This window comes from Pristis pectinata, chromosome 32 (assembly GCF_009764475.1).
Source record: "Pristis pectinata isolate sPriPec2 chromosome 32, sPriPec2.1.pri, whole genome shotgun sequence".
Taxonomy (NCBI): domain Eukaryota; kingdom Metazoa; phylum Chordata; class Chondrichthyes; order Rhinopristiformes; family Pristidae; genus Pristis; species Pristis pectinata.
Window position 1 is genome coordinate 9,449,107 of NC_067436.1, and position 19,147 is coordinate 9,468,253.

Here is a 19,147-nt window from a genome sequence, read left to right on the forward strand (position 1 = left end):
TAAATGAATAAATTATCTATACAAACATGATTCAAATTCTACTGCGCAATATATGCTTCAGCTGAACTACTCAATGGATCAATGCTCGATTCTAACTGCTTTTAAAAAAAAAGCAGGAAAAGACAGCAAACACACAAAACACATTAAGAAATAGTGAATAAAGGACCCCTTCCATCAGCTTCATTTCAGTCCCACTGGTAACCATCTTCAAAGCCTTTCCTTTGATTCTTTATCCTACATTTTTATTACTTCATTTATTTCCTCTTTTTGTTTCTGATCTGTCCTTTTGCAGCTGATTTCTTCAACCCTTTTAGTTTATACTTAGCCTTTCTTTGGAGAATGTGCCTCCACAAAGAAACATCCAAAATGATGTACAAGGTTCACATGCTATGCCGACAAGACCCAAACAACTATCTGAAGTGATGACACTTGCTTAAAATGACATATTTCATGCTATCCACACACCAGAACAAAGGGTTGGGCAATTAAGCACTACATGATATTAAAATGTAATGCTGTCTACCATCCTTTATGCATTTTATATTAAACACATGCAAATAATTATCATACAGTACAATAATCCTCGAGTTCAATGGTGAAATACTAAAGGATACAACTCGAATTAACTGGATTTATAATACTAATGACCGGATAATCACAAATGTAATCATTCCATGAAATGTAACAAAATTTTTTGCTTCAAAAACTTTAATACTTGCTTTCTTTGTTTAATTACAATTTGCAGTAACAGTCACAGACGTGCATTTACACATGGAGGGGGTGTGAATTATGGGAGGGTGCAGGTGAGTTAGACACAGAGGAAAGGCATGAGCAGCACGGGAGAAAACAGATCTCAAATAAACCCTAAAAAAAATAAAAATAGCACTTTGTGATTATATTCTCAAAATATTCTTATACTTCCCTTGTGAAACACTTGGATTATTTATACTGAATTAGCGAAGATCAATACTGTAGTGATTAATTTGCTTAATTTCCAATTCCAGTACCGTTTGCAGTTGTTTGCAATGGAAACTGACAACTCAATCATTTAAACAAAGGAAATATGCAAGAAGTTTGTCAGAAAACAATTATCTCACTCTTTTACCATCAGGATTCTTTTTTTAAAATAATTGAGCAAAAACTGCTGAACTCCAAAAAGTCTGGAATTGGTAGTCATTTGTTTGAAAGTCTAAATTATTAGCAAGTGGCCCAAATTCAAACTAATGAAAAATTTCCATGTTCAAAAGGGAAAATCATTACCTGCAGCACAAATAAATGATTTAAAAACAATTAGATATCAAAAGGGTCCATTAAAATTGTAAATAAGATATGAATGTTTCAGTGTCTTTTCAAGTAACCCATTTAATTCTATAGACTGATAATAGAGTATTTAGAGTCCATGTAAACAAGCTAATATCAAATGGGTTAAGTCGATAGTAACAGGCTGAAAGGTTATATGAAAGAAAGAAACTTACCGTCAGGGACTTCATCCGGTCTCTTTCGCTTCTCATACACAACAATGATGACGACCAAAATGATGATTTCTGCCACAACTCCTAAAAAGGGCCAGAGAGGTGCTAGGTGGCTGCGGACACGCAGGATAGTGTTGGCATAGCTGTGCCCATAGTAATTTGTGGCATTACACAGGTATTCGCCTGGGTCAATCTCAATATGCAGAGTCTTAATAATCAGTTCTGTGTAATTGTCTTTATTATTGATGAAGTAACGTCCAGTATCGTTATTCAGATCCTATCAGAGGAACAGAGGAAATGATTGAGATTAATAGAAATTTACCATTACTCTTCAGTTGAAGGATATTTTTCCCACGTAAACAAAAGGCATTCCCTCTTGTACATAATTTACAAAGTATAACAGAGGGACAAAGACAAGTCTATGTGCTTAGGATACAAGCAGAAGACTACCCTACCTCTAGACACCAGGTTCTGTCGAGTGTAGCTCTGCAGCAGGGAGCCTGTGCCTGAATCTGAAAACTTAAGCTCACACCAGGGTGAATACACCTCTGATGCAGTGCACCCGAGTGCGGGTAGGAAAATCTCTTTTGTCCTTGCTGTTGTCCAGTTTGGGTGAGTTTATGTAAATAGCCAACTGGATTTACTCAAACTATGTACATCTGATCAATACCTGCTGCATGATTTGTCACTCTATTCTGGAGCTCAGAATTTAAAAAATTATGCAATGGTATATTCATGCTCATTCAGGCCTATGGAATGAATGAACATGTATGTACCATTGCACAATATTTTCTACATCTATCTGAAGCAACAATGATTGCAGCTTTCCCTTGTGAAGCCAGATGCAGACTTCAACCTCACCAGCATACCACCAATCCATTTATTTTTATACCTACATTTTCCTCTTCTCCATTATTTGCTCCAATGCATGATAATGCCAGAAATTGAAACTTTTTCATGATTTATTTTTAATAAATACTATTCAAGTCACATTATTATAGGTGAAGAACTTGAATTCAAGTTGGAAGAAAATGGTAAGCATTCCATTATGTCATAAGCTTCAGCAAAGCAAACTCACCACATATTCATCTTTCACCTTCTTATGCCAAGTCCAAACCGGGTGGGGATATCCTACAGATTTGCAGTACAAAAGAGCATCCTGTCCCTCATTCCTATTCTCGCTCTTCTTATGACCGATGATTTCCGGAGGTGCTAGGACAAAACATAATAAAGATGAAATACTTGGAGTGGCACTGAAACAAGAATACGAAGATCAAAGGTACAGAACGAAGCAGCTCAAAAGTCACTTATTAATTCTGAAGTACCAACTGATTGATTGCAGAAATTCCTAGCCCACATTTTCTCCTCCAATCTGAAAATGTGAGAAAAATCAGTTTCTCACCACATTGTTGATCAAACATCCATTTCAGCTGTTCTGAAAACTGAAAAGAGCAGCTTGCCAGTTTAACACCACCAAATCTCCACCTTCGATATGTTGTACTTTCACAGCTTATCTGGGTGCTCAACTCAAGTCTGATCCAATCTTCCCTTTTACGCAGCTGTGTACTGCATTTTTCTTTGAAAGGACATATTCTAATCATTAAATGACCATCTTCCCTTTCCTGCATAAATCTGTATAGCTGTTGATCCAAAACCACTTATTTCATATTATGCTAATTCAAAGTTTTCTAAGGATGGTTTAGAATTAAATTGCTTAATTCAAACTACTGGCTAATTTAATCCCTCTCTCTACAAAGCAAAAGATGAATTAACAGACACAATTTTAATACCAATGATTTATCATGGTTTGACTTTCTTCCAACACAAATTGAATGTTATGTTCAGAAACCTCACTGTCCTGATTGCCAGCTTGAGTATTTGTTTCCTCATTGCAGGTTTTCTCCTATAACCAAACCAATTTGAGATTTCTGTCCACATCATTTGTGATTTTCTACCCTGTATCAACAGATTAGAAACGTCTAAACATGGCTTGCTCATCATATTCTCCTGCCTGCTGAAAAGAAAATCAACAGACCACGTGTGCTAAACTAGTCATTATACACAGCAATACACTGGACATGTAATATTTATCAGCTCTGCCAACTGTTCCCGTCAGCCTGTGCTCACCTGTTACTGAGGCAGAGGACAGACCTCACTGATTCTCTGTACCTGGGAGTCAGATGGCGAGGTCAGGACAGCAGCCAGGCCTCAGGCAGTCCAGTTGTGAGGCTCTGCCCCCAAACACCCATGACAGGCTTTGAGGAAGGGCCAAGCTATAGCAGGTTTTTGGCTTTTGTCAAAGTTGTGAAGCAGTCTTAATGGATTTTAAATGTCCCCAACATTCAGAGACATTTAAGAACAATTAATTTTGATCAAATAATTTTTAAAAAATTAAACACATTAAAAACTTGCATTCATATATAAAACACAGAAATTATGGACATAAAACTGAAGAAAGATACCTTACCTCCCTATTTCCCCAGAAATCAGTTAATGCACTAAACAGCATGGCTAGATCAAATCTTTCAAAGGTTTCATATGGACAATACAAACCTCAATAGTAGGCATACCATATATGATACGGTGTCAGAGAATTCGTCGGAGATTATTCTGAATAACCGAAGGCACAGAATTGCTCAGAGCAAGTATTTACTCTCAACCTGACTTCAAAGGATTAATCACCACAATTTTATCATTTAATTAAATGGACAAAAACAGCCACATCATATCTGTCAAGTTCAATCAATTCACCTTAACTCAACTTTGTCATTAAGGTGGGGAGATACACAAATGACTAGGTCCCTCTTTCTCCGTAGTCCATGTTTTTATTCTCCCTCAGGGATTGGTTTCTGTCTCTTTAACAGTGGCACAGTCCAAATCTTTCTCTGCATAAACATTAGATTTACAGCAAAGCAGCAGGTCATTGTGGTCCATGTCAGTAATGCACAATCCTTTTTTTATCATCACATAGCACTTACCAGAATCTCATATTTAAAATGAATAACGATCTTGTATTTACAATCTTTTCTTTAATGCATCAATGCTGTTCAACTTCTTTGGCAAATTAATTTCTCCAGAGTTCCTTAAGGATTTATTCGTGACCATGTACTCTTGCTCCCTAATTTAGCATTCTACAACAAGTAAAAATATCCTGTACCATCTAACCATTCATTACTACAAAGGTGCAACAACCCAATTCCACCACTTTTAGAGATTTTACTTCTCTCGCTAGTCCATTTTTCAACCTATTATTCCCTATGGTTGTCCTCATGGTCACCAGACTCTTCCACTGACACAAAATGGAGAAAGTTATGGGTCACTCCTGAACTCCTCCTTATTGACAAACCCACAAAGTGTTTACCCAGCTTTGTCAGGCCGCGAGTGGGTGCTCTCAAATAGTTTATGCACAGTCATAGCCAAAGTGCAGTTGACCAGTTCAGATGGGCACACCATGATAGTCCCGTGTGCAGATGTGGATCACTGACATGATACTTTATATTGACATCTGTTCACTGTTCAAGTTTGAAGGGAGGCTGATGGAACAAACATTCTGCTTTCTGCCACTCCGGCACAGTTTAGCAGAATCCACTACAACACTTATAAAATTAGGTCATCACCCACACAGCTGTCACATAATCCTTCCAAGCATCACGCTGCAGCATATCCATTTCAAAATCCTTCAACTTGATTTGAACCTCTGCAATGCTCACATTATGCTAATGACATTCCCCCAGATCTGTAGCCTCGTGGATAACCTCCATTTCTCCAGCTGATTTCTCATCACTCGTGCTTCAGCAACGGTAGCTGCTTACTCAGCTACGATATATTCAAAGCTGACCCAAATGAGATCACATCTTTTAACAAAACCAAGTTCTGAAGAGTAAGTGGTTCTGAAGAGTTCAGTGTACCAGGACACCCAATGCTTCCAATTTCCCTAAACTTTAGAATTCCCCACTTAAATCCCTCTCTCCCCTCCTTTAAAATCTACCTTCTTAGCCAAGATTTCTGTGTTTTCTATCCATAAAATTATTGACCTCCACATTATGTTTTACAATGCTAAATGAAGTCATTGGTGATGCTGATAATGGAAATACTGATACATGGTGGAGATTATACTAACATATAATCCCTGACAACTGAAGGCCATTTAAATTGCAGGTCAACTGCCACACATAGGCCAACCCAAGTAATATGAGATTACTGAGTCAGAGGTATTTTACAACAACCCAGAAAGACGCCTCATGCCTTAGTTGATCCTACCCTTTCATTTCTAATGAAATCTTATGCACTTCTGAACAGCATATAGTATTCTATTGATTTATATAATCATGTATATATTTTTTTTTGTTTCTGCTGTACTATTTAATTATTTCAACTAATCTATACAAACGTTTTCCTGAAGAATCTTCTGTGAAGTTAAATTAAATGAACTGGCTATTGTTTACATAGATTTCTTCACTGCTAGATGCAAATGTCGCTCAGAAGTCTTAAAGTATCTATTTTGTTCCTTTTGGCAGTATCCATACTTGGGATTTTTATTCTACAGCAGCTGGGAAAAATACAGCAGTATTTCAGGAAAAAATGCAGCACAAAAAGACAGTTGGCCGTTTTGATGCAACACTAATCCCATTCTCTTTCTAAGGGTATCTAGGGATGTAGAGATCCAAGGATAGTGCAGGAAAATGGAACTGAAATGAAAATCAGTGATGACATTGATGAATGGCGGAGCAATCTCGAAGGGCCAGATGACCGAATCCTGCTCCAACTTCTTGTTTTAAAGCCATCATTATGAAATGGGAGTAGATATATCAATTTACTCAAAGAGCAAAATTCTCCAGCTCAAATCACATTTCAACAAACTTAAGAAATTTTCAGTGACAATTTAAAATTATTAATCTTGTCATCTATACCAACATTTAAATAGCGCAGGTAAACAATGCCAGGTTAGAATGCAAAAACATTGTGAATGGGATGTGGTCAAAACTAACAAGGTTGAAGTTTATTGTCCATTCACAGGAATTAACCCTATAGTTTGGAATCAGACTCCTTTGTATGTCAGTTTCTGTATTCTGAAGGGCTTCAATGACACAATTGATTTTTAAATGAGGGCAGTTTTTGTTATGGATCTGACTCACATTCACTGAATTTTATTTTAAAAACAGTTGTGACAGGATTTAAATGCATGATCGCTGGACTGCTTGTACCCAAAACATCCTACTGCAGCACTATTCAAGTATCCAACTTGCTTACACAGACGTCACCAAGACTTAAAACATTAAAAGATGTAATTTTTGGGAAAAATTGTCTACTCAATACCCAAGTATAAATGGCAAAATTAAACCATAAGTGAGCTAAGAGAGAAGTGATATATGGCGATTAATGCACCATTATCCCTCAGTGTCAATTTGATCTGTCACCACATTAAAAACAAAATGAGATTGCTACACACGATATTTAAAAAAAAATAAATTGTGAGCCGGTTCTGTTCACATAAAAGTACATTGAGTGTTTCCTGCTCATGTATGCATTCAGACCACCATAAATTGCATCAGTACCAATCACGATTTTCATACACAAAAAGCAAAATACTACAGATGCTGTAAATCCGAAATAAAAAGACAATGCTGGTAATACCCAATTGCTGTAAACTCTCATCTCGTTTCTTTTTTTAAAAAATTTTTCCGCCCAAAAGGGATAACTTCACATCTTCCTACATTATGCTTCATTTTGGTCTTTGCCCAATCAATTTGTCTACACCCTCTTCATAACTTGCTTTCCTATCTTTGTGTCATCAGCAAATTTACCAACAATGCCTTCAGTGCTTTCCTCCATTTATATAAAAGTAAAAAGTGGAGGCCCCAGTACCGATCCCTGTAGCACACTGCTTATATTTTAGCAATAGACCCATTTATGTCTACTTTTTTCTAGTTGGGCACAGGAGATGTCACTTAACTAGTAAACATGCTGAGCAAGTACAGGGGCAGATGGGAGCGCAACGAGTAACCATTTTGTGTGTCCGCAAGAAGAAGACAGAGCCTACCTTTGACATCAATAGTGGCATTCACTGGAGGGGAATTTTCAAATGTAAAGATGCATTGATATTCTCCAGAATTACCTGTTCTCGGTTTAAGAATCCTGGATTGTAAAGGAGATAGAAAAATAATAAATGAGTAAAACAAGATTAGATAAATTCTTTAATTATGCTAAATGAAATTACAAATCACCTTTTCAAATATACATGTCTGGCAGCGGGAGTACATGTAAAACCAGTATTGCGTGTTTTTTTTTAGAAAACGGAATCACAGATGATTTTGAAAAGCTTCAAGCCACATCAGAATGTCAGATCACATTTAAGACAGAGATATATAGTAGGTTCTATTGCTATGCTTAATCAAACGTGACCAACCTCTTCCAGAACCCTCAATGTTCTATCAATGTGTACACAACCTATGCATTATCTGCTATAAACTAGCTTCAGGTTAACCCGTGAATCTTTAAAAGGAATTTTATGTTGAACTCAATATTTTTTTGGTTAAAAAAGTTCCCCTTTGACTTGGGAGGGTGTAATATTTAGCCTGAAGCCATCTAGATTAGGAAAATCCCACATTACCACTCTTCCTACTGTCAAAATGAATACCACCTAGCGAACACAATTTACTTGACATCCCCATTCAGGGAGGCAAAAAGACAAGTGATTTTTAACTCTTCATGACTATTCATTAACTACAATGGTTCCAGATGCCTAGTTGCATAAAAGAGAAAGTGTTTGACAAATTTATTACACCTCATTGAAGGTGTAACCAGAGTCGATAAGCAAGAACCAATTGATGGTCCATTTCGATCTCCGAAAGTCTCAGTGGAAGGTTACACAAGGTTGAGGATAATGATGACAGAAAACAAAGTAGGAAAAAATATATTTTTAGATTGGGCAAGTCTAACTAATGCTGGGGCTTCAATTATAGTTTATTTTAATGACTTAGATCAAGGGACCAAGTGTACTACATCCAGGTTTGCTAATAATACAAAGATAAAAAAGCAAGTTATGAAGAGAACAATATACAAAAAGTTAAGGGAGTGGGCAAAAATAGGGCAAGCAGAATAAGATGTGCAAGGTTATTCACTTTGAAGGGATTAGAGAAAATAGAACATTTTTAAAATGGAATTAAATTGAATGCTGATGTTCAGAAGGCCTGGATGCCATTAAGTACAAGCATTAAGGTACAGCAACTTACTAGGAAGGCAAATGAATGTTGGTGTTTATTGTATGGGGGAAAGAATACTCAAGTGGTTGCCTTGAATACCAGAGAGAGGAGAAACACTTTTACAAATTTGGTGTCTCTATTTAAGGAAGGATATATTTGCTTTTGAAATTCTATATGATTTTAAAAAGCAGTTTGTTTGACTGGCCCCCAAATATGCAATCCAATCTCCTTTCTATTTATATCACTCTGGGAATGGAAAATTGCCCCTACTGACTTTATAAGAACTAATATCTAAAAACCTGCAGGAGATGCTAGTGCTAGATAGAATCGCTAAAATAAACAACTGAGTATTTGGACATAATCCAGATGGTATGCTGGTACATACATTTGTTCTTAATAATTTTTCTGGAGGAGGAGGAGGTATTTATGGGAAATGAGAGATTCTTTAAGAGACCAAATAGATTTAAATTTTCAAAAGGGATAACTTAACCACATTAGTAATAGTATCTGTTAAAGCTTTCAATATAAAAATGGTTATTAATAGAATAATTTCTCATTAAGTTCAGTTTCCCTCTTCCCTCTGTTTGGAAAAGCTTCCCTCTGTCAATGACATTTATGAAAAACTGACAAATAAGTCACACAAAAAGGTATTAACACAGATGGCTTCCCAGTTTCTACAACTTTCTGTTGCTGGAAATAAAACAGACCCATGACACTGAATGCACTTATTGCATTACAAACAAGGGCTGCGGGAGCTCACCAAGGCTATCCACAACCATCTTCTCAAAAATATTGAATGATGATTAATAAATGCTGGCCTTGTTTATGACACAGATCCCAAGAACAAATGGATGGAGGGAATGAAGGGAGAGAGAAAGCCCCATCTGATCATTAGCAACAATGCTTTGGAAAAGGCAGTAACTTGGATTAAAGCACCATTTGTCATTGTGTTACAGCAAATGCCTGACTGCACCTCAGATCACCCAATGGCATTATTTGCCTTGCAAAATAGAAAGTAGGTGAATTATATTTGAAACAGGTAGAGGACAGATTTGATATACTAGCTTCTCTGTCCTACAATTGTGTGCCCATTTCAAGGCCATTCTAACTACTGAACGCTCCTTACAGATGATATAATGCATCCAATCGTAGAATTTACTCCAATGGACTTAATTCACAAGGGGTGGTTTTCCATAAATTTCCTGACATCAAGGCAAGCTTTTTTTAAAAACTTATTCACACTCTCATTTCAAAATATTTATATATGGTTGCATAAGCCTAAAGACATAGTTCTCACTTGTATTCTGTGCTGTTTGTACCAAAATTCCTGGTCCCAGAAATCTCTTCTCCATCTTTCATCCAGTAACTGCCGTTGCAGGGAGCTGATGCCAAAGTCAGGTTACAATATAGGATGATATCTGGGCTTGCAGACTTTATAATAACTTCTTCAGACGAATGTATCTTTGGCTCTGAAATGTACAGAGCAAATCAGAAGTTGTTAGTGAATGCAATGTCGGTGCGCAGTGGAAAACAAATGCAGCCAACTCTCAGTCACCAACCACTCGGAAATACAACTCTTTCGAAAAACTGCTGTACTTATTCACCTAGCGCTGCTATTAACTCAAAAACTGTACCCACAGCTGAATAAAAACAAAGTAGTAAACACTTTTCTACAAAAAACCCTTTGCTACAAAAACCCAATTGCTACACAAATCCACTGTATATGGCTGAGAATTCAAATAACTGAGTTTGGAAAAGGCTTAGATAACTGACAAATTTGCTGCTGCCAGTTTAGGTGAATATTTAGGAACTGACGTTTCAAGGTTATTTGCTGTTCATCTATCTGGCTACAAATCTAGAGAGAAAATTGTTTTGTGAAAATGCTGACGCAAATGGCATGCATGGTGAACACCAACATCATCACAACATGACATGCCATGCTGGCTCAGCTGCTAGCCAAATTTCCATTTACCACAGCTGAAATGTGATTATAAAGATAATATCCAGACGGAGTAGGCAATTCTATGAATTTTGAATTTACTGTCGACTTAACAGCTAACAATTTAACCCCGTATGAGCAGAAATTGTCTTTTTCATGCATAAAATTTGTAGTTTCTTTCTATGGGTTATATAAAGAAGAAACATATTCATTACTGATGGCTTAAATCACTCATCTGCATGTGTTTATAAATCCAGTCTCAAAAGTTAAGTGATACATTAATAGGATCTGTCCAGTAGTGGTTAGAGTCTCAGGTAGGTTTAAATCAAGTGACAATAAGAACTGATTTAGAAAAAAATTGACAGCACCAATTAAGTATAACCAAACTGAAATTGGAAAATTAAATGATAAAATTCAATTAACAATCAAACATCAGGAGCAACAGAAATATGGTATGGGCAGAATACTTACATGACTAATGCCTCATCGGCAACCTACACTCATCAAATATTGGCAACAGAAACACAAATTTCCTGACATCAATCTAAAAGAACTTTAGTTCAAATAGCTACAATAAGGGATTTTTTTTAAATAGAACCACATATTTAAATAAAAAGACTTGCCAACAATTTTGGGATGGTTTTTCCTCAGATGTAGTCTGCACTCTACATCATGGATTGGTTACTAATCTGACGTTGAACCCAATTAACCAACCCGAGTCCAAAGGCTATGTGCTGGGTTTGGGCCAGGTTTATGCTCAGATAAAACACTGGGGTCTGGGTTGGGCCATGCCAGTCTAAATTAGTACTTTTATTCGGGATGAAATGCTCAGTATTACCACATATGCCCTCTGTTCTTGACCAATATTTGACGTTCATCTTCAAACAGGTCAATATCATGTCTCAAAAAAAAACAAGCTGAAGGAACTCAGCATATCAGGCAGCATGTTTGGAGGCAGAGGGATGGTCGATGTTTCAGAGCAAGTCCCTGTATCAGTCCTGATGCAGGGCATTCACCCGAAATGTCAACCATTCCTCTGCCTCTACAAATGCTACAGAACACACCGAGTTCCTTCAGCAGTTTGTTTTTTTTTTCCTCCAAATTATAGCATCTGCAGTCTCTTGTGTCTCCAATAGCATGTTTCAGATTATTACAATAGTATTCCTCAACTTGTGGAAGGATTGCTTTCACAGAAAACTTTAAATTGAAAAGGCTGGGCAAAATATATTATGAGAATTTTGGCATTGTATATTCCTTTGGGTAGAGAGCAGTACGTTATTCATGATAACAAAAAATAGATTTGGAAATTGAGGGACCCTAAAGAATTAATGTTAAAGAGGAAAATTCTCACACAGAATATCCAATCAAGGAATACCTGCACTCACAATGATAACTGGGTCAGGTTATGAGAAAAATTACAAGTACTGAGGTCTGGTTTTACTTCCCAAGCAAATCTTTAATGACCTACCACTACATGTTTAGCTGAAAAAGCCATGGCTGTGATATGAATCCAACTAAACTAATGTAAATTTCTCAGGTACAGTAGAGGTTAGTCAACTATTTGCTAGATTTGAGGGTGTCAGTAACTGGTTTGCTTCCTCCATGATCAATTTCCATCCATACAAAATGTGACAAGCATGAGGTGTGTGTGTGTGTGTGTGTGTGTGTGTGTGTGTGTGTGTGTGTGTGTGTGTGTGTATACATATATCTATACATCTATACATAGTGAATCTTCCTTGGTGTTGATCACGCTGATTCAAATGTTTAATTGCATTACTGGTATACTATTTAATGCACAGTGTATTATTATTTTAAACTGCAGATATGTCCCTTTAATGTCACTAAAGTCGTTAATAGCATGTTATTGAAAACTCAGCTTTGGATCAAATGAAGGACACTCAAGGAGCTTCTGACCTTCAATCCCTTCCTTGAGAAAGACAACCTACTTTACCTACAGAACCTCAACATGTGGGCTGATCCAGCTTTTAAACTTCCACTATACACCTCCAGGCTGAACCATACCAATGCATTAGTGATCGACTTTCCACTTTCTGCATTAACTTTGCCTCTGCTACTGCCTTAATTCAGCTATGGGTACCTTTTCCAAATGTCATAACTACAATTCTGCTGATCCACATCAGTTCCCCCTCTCTCAAAAGCACATTTAAAATGTTTAAACCAGATCTCAAAATAACTTTGTCGTCACCTTTTGCAGCACCAGAAATGCATTTACAACATCAATTCTTTCCTCTCCCCATATCTCCTTCAACTCTGTCCATATTAACGTTACATTCTTCTTTCACCTTGCTGCTAGAGATGAATCTTAGCGAAGCTCCATGCTAAAATTCCCTTCCTAAATATCTCAACCCACTCCACAGCAATCTTCTGCCACCCTCCCCCACCTAATTCAGTGCTTTTGCCTAATACTAACTTTTGTCTGCTCAGACCTCAATTTATATCTAGAACAGGCTCAATGTAAAATACTTCATGAATACCTATAGTTGAACAGTGAATGAGTTGTTATTCAATTTATTGAACTGATGGATTCTCCCTACAAATTTTCAATAACCTGAACTACAAAGACAAACATGGGTGAACTTGTATTTTAATATCTCAGAGAATAGTCTGATGCTCAATAAAATTGAATTGCTAGCATTAATATAGGCTACATGTTCAGCTTTTAATCAACTCTCACCATTATTTCCAAGAAAAACATTTGGTGTAAAAAGGTCGTGAGTCAGAACATGCATGTTCTTGATCACTCTCTCCAACAGCACCAAATCACCATCTCAAAGCTGTACTTTCCTTTCATCCTTTGCTGCAACCAGTGCTTCAATAAAATAATTTATTCCTTCCTTTCAGGCATCAAAGATCAAACTTCAACAGTAGTCAAATTTTATTACTCCTCTGGATGTTTCTCCCCCTCCCCTGACTCCATTTCTCTCCCCCAAGTCTTTCCCTCTGCCATGTTTTCATCACACCATCTTCCACATTCAACAGATCAGCCTTTAATTTCCTCCACCTTTAATCTGATACTATCAAACATTTTTTTCTCTCAGCGTTCCAAACGACTCAATGACTCCCTAAGCTCACTCTTCCAGTGCCACTAAAACCCATTCTCCTTCGAATGGCATCCATCCATGCGGCTGGAGGAGATACAATAACTTTTACCTTCTCACTATCCAGACACTCCATACAGGTGAAGCAGCAATTCACTTAGACTTCTTCCAATTTAGTGCACTGCATTCAGGGCTCACAATGTGGTCTCCTTTACTTTGGAAAAACCAAACACAGGTTGGCCCCTACCTAGTCTGCAACAGCGGTTTGGAGCTTCCAGCTGCCTGTCACTTAAATTTTCTATTCTACTTTGATCTCAGTCTTTGGTCTCTTGTACTGTACCAACAAAGTAAACTGGAGGAATAGCATCTGATCTCCCACTCCCACCCCCACCCCTGGCACATAATAATCCTCAGGACTCAATGAATTTAACATCTTCAGATAATTAACTTTTCCCAGTCTGTATTAAAACTGGCCACTTCCACTGAAAGGACATCAAGCTATAATGTTACCTGTTTTCTTCTCTCCACGTATGCTATTTCCAGCATTTCCACTTTTATTTTAGATTTTCAGCATTTGACTTTTTTGCTTTTCATAACCTAAGTATATTTTATTGATGTGTTCATGTGAATAGCCATTACAAGTACTTAAAATTATGATCATTGAATTATCTAATACACTTGATCTTAAACTTAGCCAAATTTATTCTTGCTTTACCTTCCCAATCATCTTTACCTCTAGCATCAAACAGAGCTAATTGGTCATCGATAATGCTTGAGGGGCACAAATGAACTTTCAATTACAGTAGAGAAAGCCTTTCAGTATATTATACCTACTTCAGCACTTCACTGAATCTAACCAGATCTCCTCCTCCTCTTCTTTTACTATACCTTTCAATATATTAGGTCTTCATACAAATTCTTGAAAGTTACTTTTTGCAGTTATGCATTTTATACTCTAATCTCCCTTTCCCCGAAAAATATTGGAGTAACTTTACCATTTATTCTGCATAACGTTTATGCGACTTTGTTCTGACACCTCCATTCAATTTTCAATAAGAAAACAGATGGCACATGCAGATTAAATATTGAACGTTCTGCACCCATGGGCGACAAGAGTGGAAAAGATTGCCAGGGTCAGTCAGCAAAGTAGTAGTAACTCTAAACTGTACCAAAATCACCCTTCACTTCAGTTATTTTCTTCCTGTAAGCACAAGCAAGTCAAAATTTAACTTACAAATAATGCTTGAAAAATAATTTTAAATATAATTATTTTATCATCATTTTGTTTTAAATCAGGGCAATACCCCGAGTCCCTTAATAATCTCATTTCAGATTTTGCTGGACTGTCTGCCTGGCATAACGGACTGCAAGGACAGAAAACTACACATCCTGACTTGACCATTTCAACATTCTATCAACTGGTATTGCTTTTATGAAATGGAAGTTAAACTTCCTAAATGTTTCCTTTGACCTACACAGTGCCTTTGAAAAAAATTCAATTATTACAATGTTGAAAGTATTTCACTTTCATCTCTTCAATGCAATTAAGAGAAAAATGGGAAAAACAGGGTCAGATTCCCATCCAGCTCATTTCAGGAGCAGTTTGCATTTACTTTTCTTGGTATCAATTTACTTATAAAACAATTTTTGTTGCTGCATGTTAATCAGTTTTTTCTGAATTAAAAAGTCCAAAAGCTACACATCACTTAACATCCCATTGAGCATCTTATATTTGAAAATAACAACACTGGAAACTCAGTACAAGATTTCTGAACTTGGGTTTCAATTGGTCAAAGGAATATTGCATTTGTCTCATGATCTACTTGAAACAAAAAAACATGAAAATCACATTTCAGACATGATCCCATTGAAATTAAGCAAACTACCTTAGGAAAAGGGAGACTAATGCAGAGCTGATATGATTTTTGAAGCATAAGTGAATATGGAAAGCAGAGCATAGTTGCTGTGTTCTCTAATCTGTGTGTTGGGAAAAATAAGACAGTGGGCTATAGATGCAGGAGGATTAAGAAAGGATCACAGCAGCAGGATCACTGTCTTCAAAGTGTACTTACCATCCTGAGAGTGTTCTTGCTATTTTGATATTAAGTAACTTACCAATAGTACTGAAAAATAAAAGGTGAAAGGACTACCCTCAAATGAACAATAATGCAACAATTAACTTGTAATAGTTCAAACCATCCAATAAATACAGCCAAAGGCTACAAATGACTGGCATTAATCAACAATTATTGTAATTGATCTCTGTGACAATTTTAACCACTATTTAAATGAAGGCACTAACTACATGACTACAATTCTGAAAAATACAATATCTTACCACGCAGCAACTTTTGCTGAAAGATTATATTTCTGCTGCATTTTCAAACACAGATGAAACCTCTTCATGAGGATAAAGAATGTCGAGTTCTCAGAGGTGAAAAGGGTTTCAAGAATCTAGCATATGTTAATACTTATGCAGTCATTCTTTCTATGTACAACCAGGTAGTTTCTGAACCCTTAGCTGAATGTAGCATTTAAGTTGTTAAAATGATCAGATTTCTTAAGGAAGCATGATTAATGCTATCTTTATGTTGGTCATAGTTGGTCATTTTCTATGCTGTATTTCTGCAGGATGATTAATGATGATTTATTGTGGATACAAGCTCGAAAGAGTTATTAGTAGAGCTAGTAAGACCATGCAACATTAGACTCAAAACACCTTCCATTTCATATTCCTAATGAATTAACCTACAACATAAAGTTTATGTTTGTGGCTCTAAAGAGAAACTTTGTAAAAGAGAGATACATGTCCATCAGCAAGCTGCATTTAGAATTCCTGGAATTCTATTCGAATTGAAAGCACTGCTACATTTATTATACGGACTTCTTAAAAAAAAATGTGCAAGATACTTCTTGCTAATAAAATGCCCTGCAAAATATTTAATATTCTATTTTTTGAATTATGAGCATACTAGATCTATCTAGTACCAGTATTAAAAATATTTATCAAACTATTGTCCTGCACCATTTTTATGCCCTGCAGTTGCAGAAGGCAATTAGCATGCGGAGCATCTCTCTTTGCAGTTCGCTATGCCATCTGTCTCGTATCCAGCAAACAGTACGTAAAAATAAAACTTCACATGCACACCCACGCAGACATTCATCAGCACTCTAGCGGCTGCCCATGACTGCTTCAAAAGAAAACGGATCTGGTTAGCTTCGTGTCTCAGACACTAAAAGGTTCAATACAATGATCGATAAAAACACAACTGCTCAGGCTACAGGGCTCACAATGTTTATGGGGAAAGTAAGGGAGAGGAGTGGGGTTTGCTTAGATGGCAAGGGATTTATGGGTCACACACATTACAATACATACTACACGATTAATACTGAACTCTGCATTGCAGTATGGTTTCAATACTGCATTTTTTCTAATGGAAGTTGTTCACAAACTAGAGGCATCATGAGGATAAGCAAGACAAGGTACAATAATCCAGGCATTTCTGGACTATTAAATGGGAGTGCAGGTCTACAACATTGTAAATGAGAAGGGTGGTGGGGAAGAATTAAGTAGAGACAACAGGAAAGGAGCAAGGTCTCAATGACCAGCAGGAACTACTGATGGTACTACTATATGCAGTACTCACTTGGTAGGATGACAACAGTGGCCTGGGCTCGTATCCAGGTAATGGCTGGATTTTGTCGGAGGTCGTTCCGCCTGGGGTCGTTGCTGGCCCTGCACTCATAAGTCCCCGTATCTTCCAGAACCAACCTAGTGACACGCAGCACACTCACTCCATTGCTGCCGTAAGCCGTGTTTATTGAAACCCGTCGCTTCCGTGCACCATTCCATAGCTGTATGAACGAGTCGCCCCTGTTGACCTCAGCGTACCACCACTGGATCTCGGGTGTGGGGTTCCCTACCACATCACAGTACAGCTCAAAGGTATCTCCTGTTAGCTTAGTTTCTGACAAGGGTGACTTGACAAACCCAGCTGGAGGGAGGGTAGTAGAAATGTAGTGATAGAGCAATCAAAGAAGCCCTAAACTCTGAGAATATTCTTAACTGTAGAAAGGTTATAAACAGAAATTGTTCATTTCTATATTAACTTAGAAAACAATACTAGAAAAGAACAGTGTATATAATTCAAAGAAAATCACAATGTTAGGTACAGACATGGAAAAAGGGTACATACAAAGAGTGGAGTATGGAATTTTAATTAGTTGTATGGTCAAACTGTCCTTAAAGAATTTGTTAGGAATCATTAAGAAGGGGACAGGCTATCCAAAGAATTGCACAGGACAGAAAATTATGTAGGAATGGCCAGGATTCGTTTAGCATTTTTAGAAATTTGTGATATGTGCGAAAATTAAAATATAAAGAATATGGCAAAGGGCTTGTTGCACTCTACGTAACTGGCCAATGGAGATATTTTGGAATTTTAATCACTTGGCAACTATCAACTGACATGGATCCTTACTGATCAATACACAAAGCTTTTTGGACTGCTGAAGCTACTTTACCTGGCTGGAAATACATCCAGAGCAGAAAATTTCACCAACTTTCTCAATAAGCTTAAACTCCACATTATATACCCAACTCCATTATACCTCAACATCACAGAACAGTCATAAATAAGCCACTTGATTCATTTTATTGCACGGGGAAATCTATTTGGAAGCACCCATATTTTAACTGATAATCAACAAACTGAAAAGAGATGTTCCAAATCTCAAGGAACAATTCCGTTTTCCCTGCTATAAGTTGGTTTGAACAAGTTCCTACATACTGTAGCGCTTGCAAAATTCACTACACTGGAATATGCAAAGTGCAACCACAACTGTGTACACAAATAAAATAAGAGTTTTAATCAAAATCAAAATGACAAGTATCAAAGGTTTCTGATCCCCACATATATTTCTTTTTTACAGTTGTTGCACAATCTCAATTCTTAAAGTCAATCTTCTATACAAACGGTATACCTTAAAACTCCCTTGGATAAATAAGAAGTGCAGCCAATATTGCACTGTGGACCAGCAGGGATACATTGGAGTGCATTTCTGAACATTGAATTCTACCATCAATTAGTAGATTAAAAAACCTGACATTCAGTAATTGACATGAGAAATATCACTGGCACATATTCAACAGCCTTATGTCAGTCATATTGAAAACAAAAGACTGGAACTAATTAGGTTTAAGTTTCTCATTCTCAAATCCTTTTATAAGCTCCCCACTTCCAACCATCCAAAATCCTCAGACTTCTGCAAACCTAATTCTGGACTCTTACACTTCCGGTTTTTAAATTATGCCACCACATTGGCATACTCACTGTTGTTTAGGCCCAAAGTTTTGGAGGTTCCCTCTGTAAATGTCTTTGCCATTCCATCTTTCTCCTCATTTCAGACACTACTTAAAGCAGCAAACATTTGGTCATCTGTCCTAATATCTCTTTATTTGGCTCAATGTTAAAT

At 37.0% G+C, this 19,147-nt stretch overlaps 1 protein-coding gene across 2 annotated transcripts in view; it reads right to left on the minus strand.

Moving 5' to 3' along the window:
• Window positions 1-19,147, minus strand: part of nptnb (neuroplastin b) — a 52,825-nt gene that overhangs the window by 14,650 nt on the left and 19,028 nt on the right. The window contains exons 2-6 of one of the 2 annotated variants that reach the window (XM_052042703.1): window positions 17,320-17,667; window positions 9,972-10,143; window positions 7,513-7,607; window positions 2,551-2,684; window positions 1,476-1,749 (exon numbers count right to left, since the gene is read on the minus strand). In XM_052042703.1, coding sequence (XP_051898663.1) covers window positions 1,476-1,749; window positions 2,551-2,684; window positions 7,513-7,607; window positions 9,972-10,143; window positions 17,320-17,667 — 1,023 coding nt within the window. The remainder of the gene's footprint in view (window positions 1-1,475; window positions 1,750-2,550; window positions 2,685-7,512; window positions 7,608-9,971; window positions 10,144-17,319; window positions 17,668-19,147) is intronic. The other variant, XM_052042704.1, reaches the window with a different exon arrangement.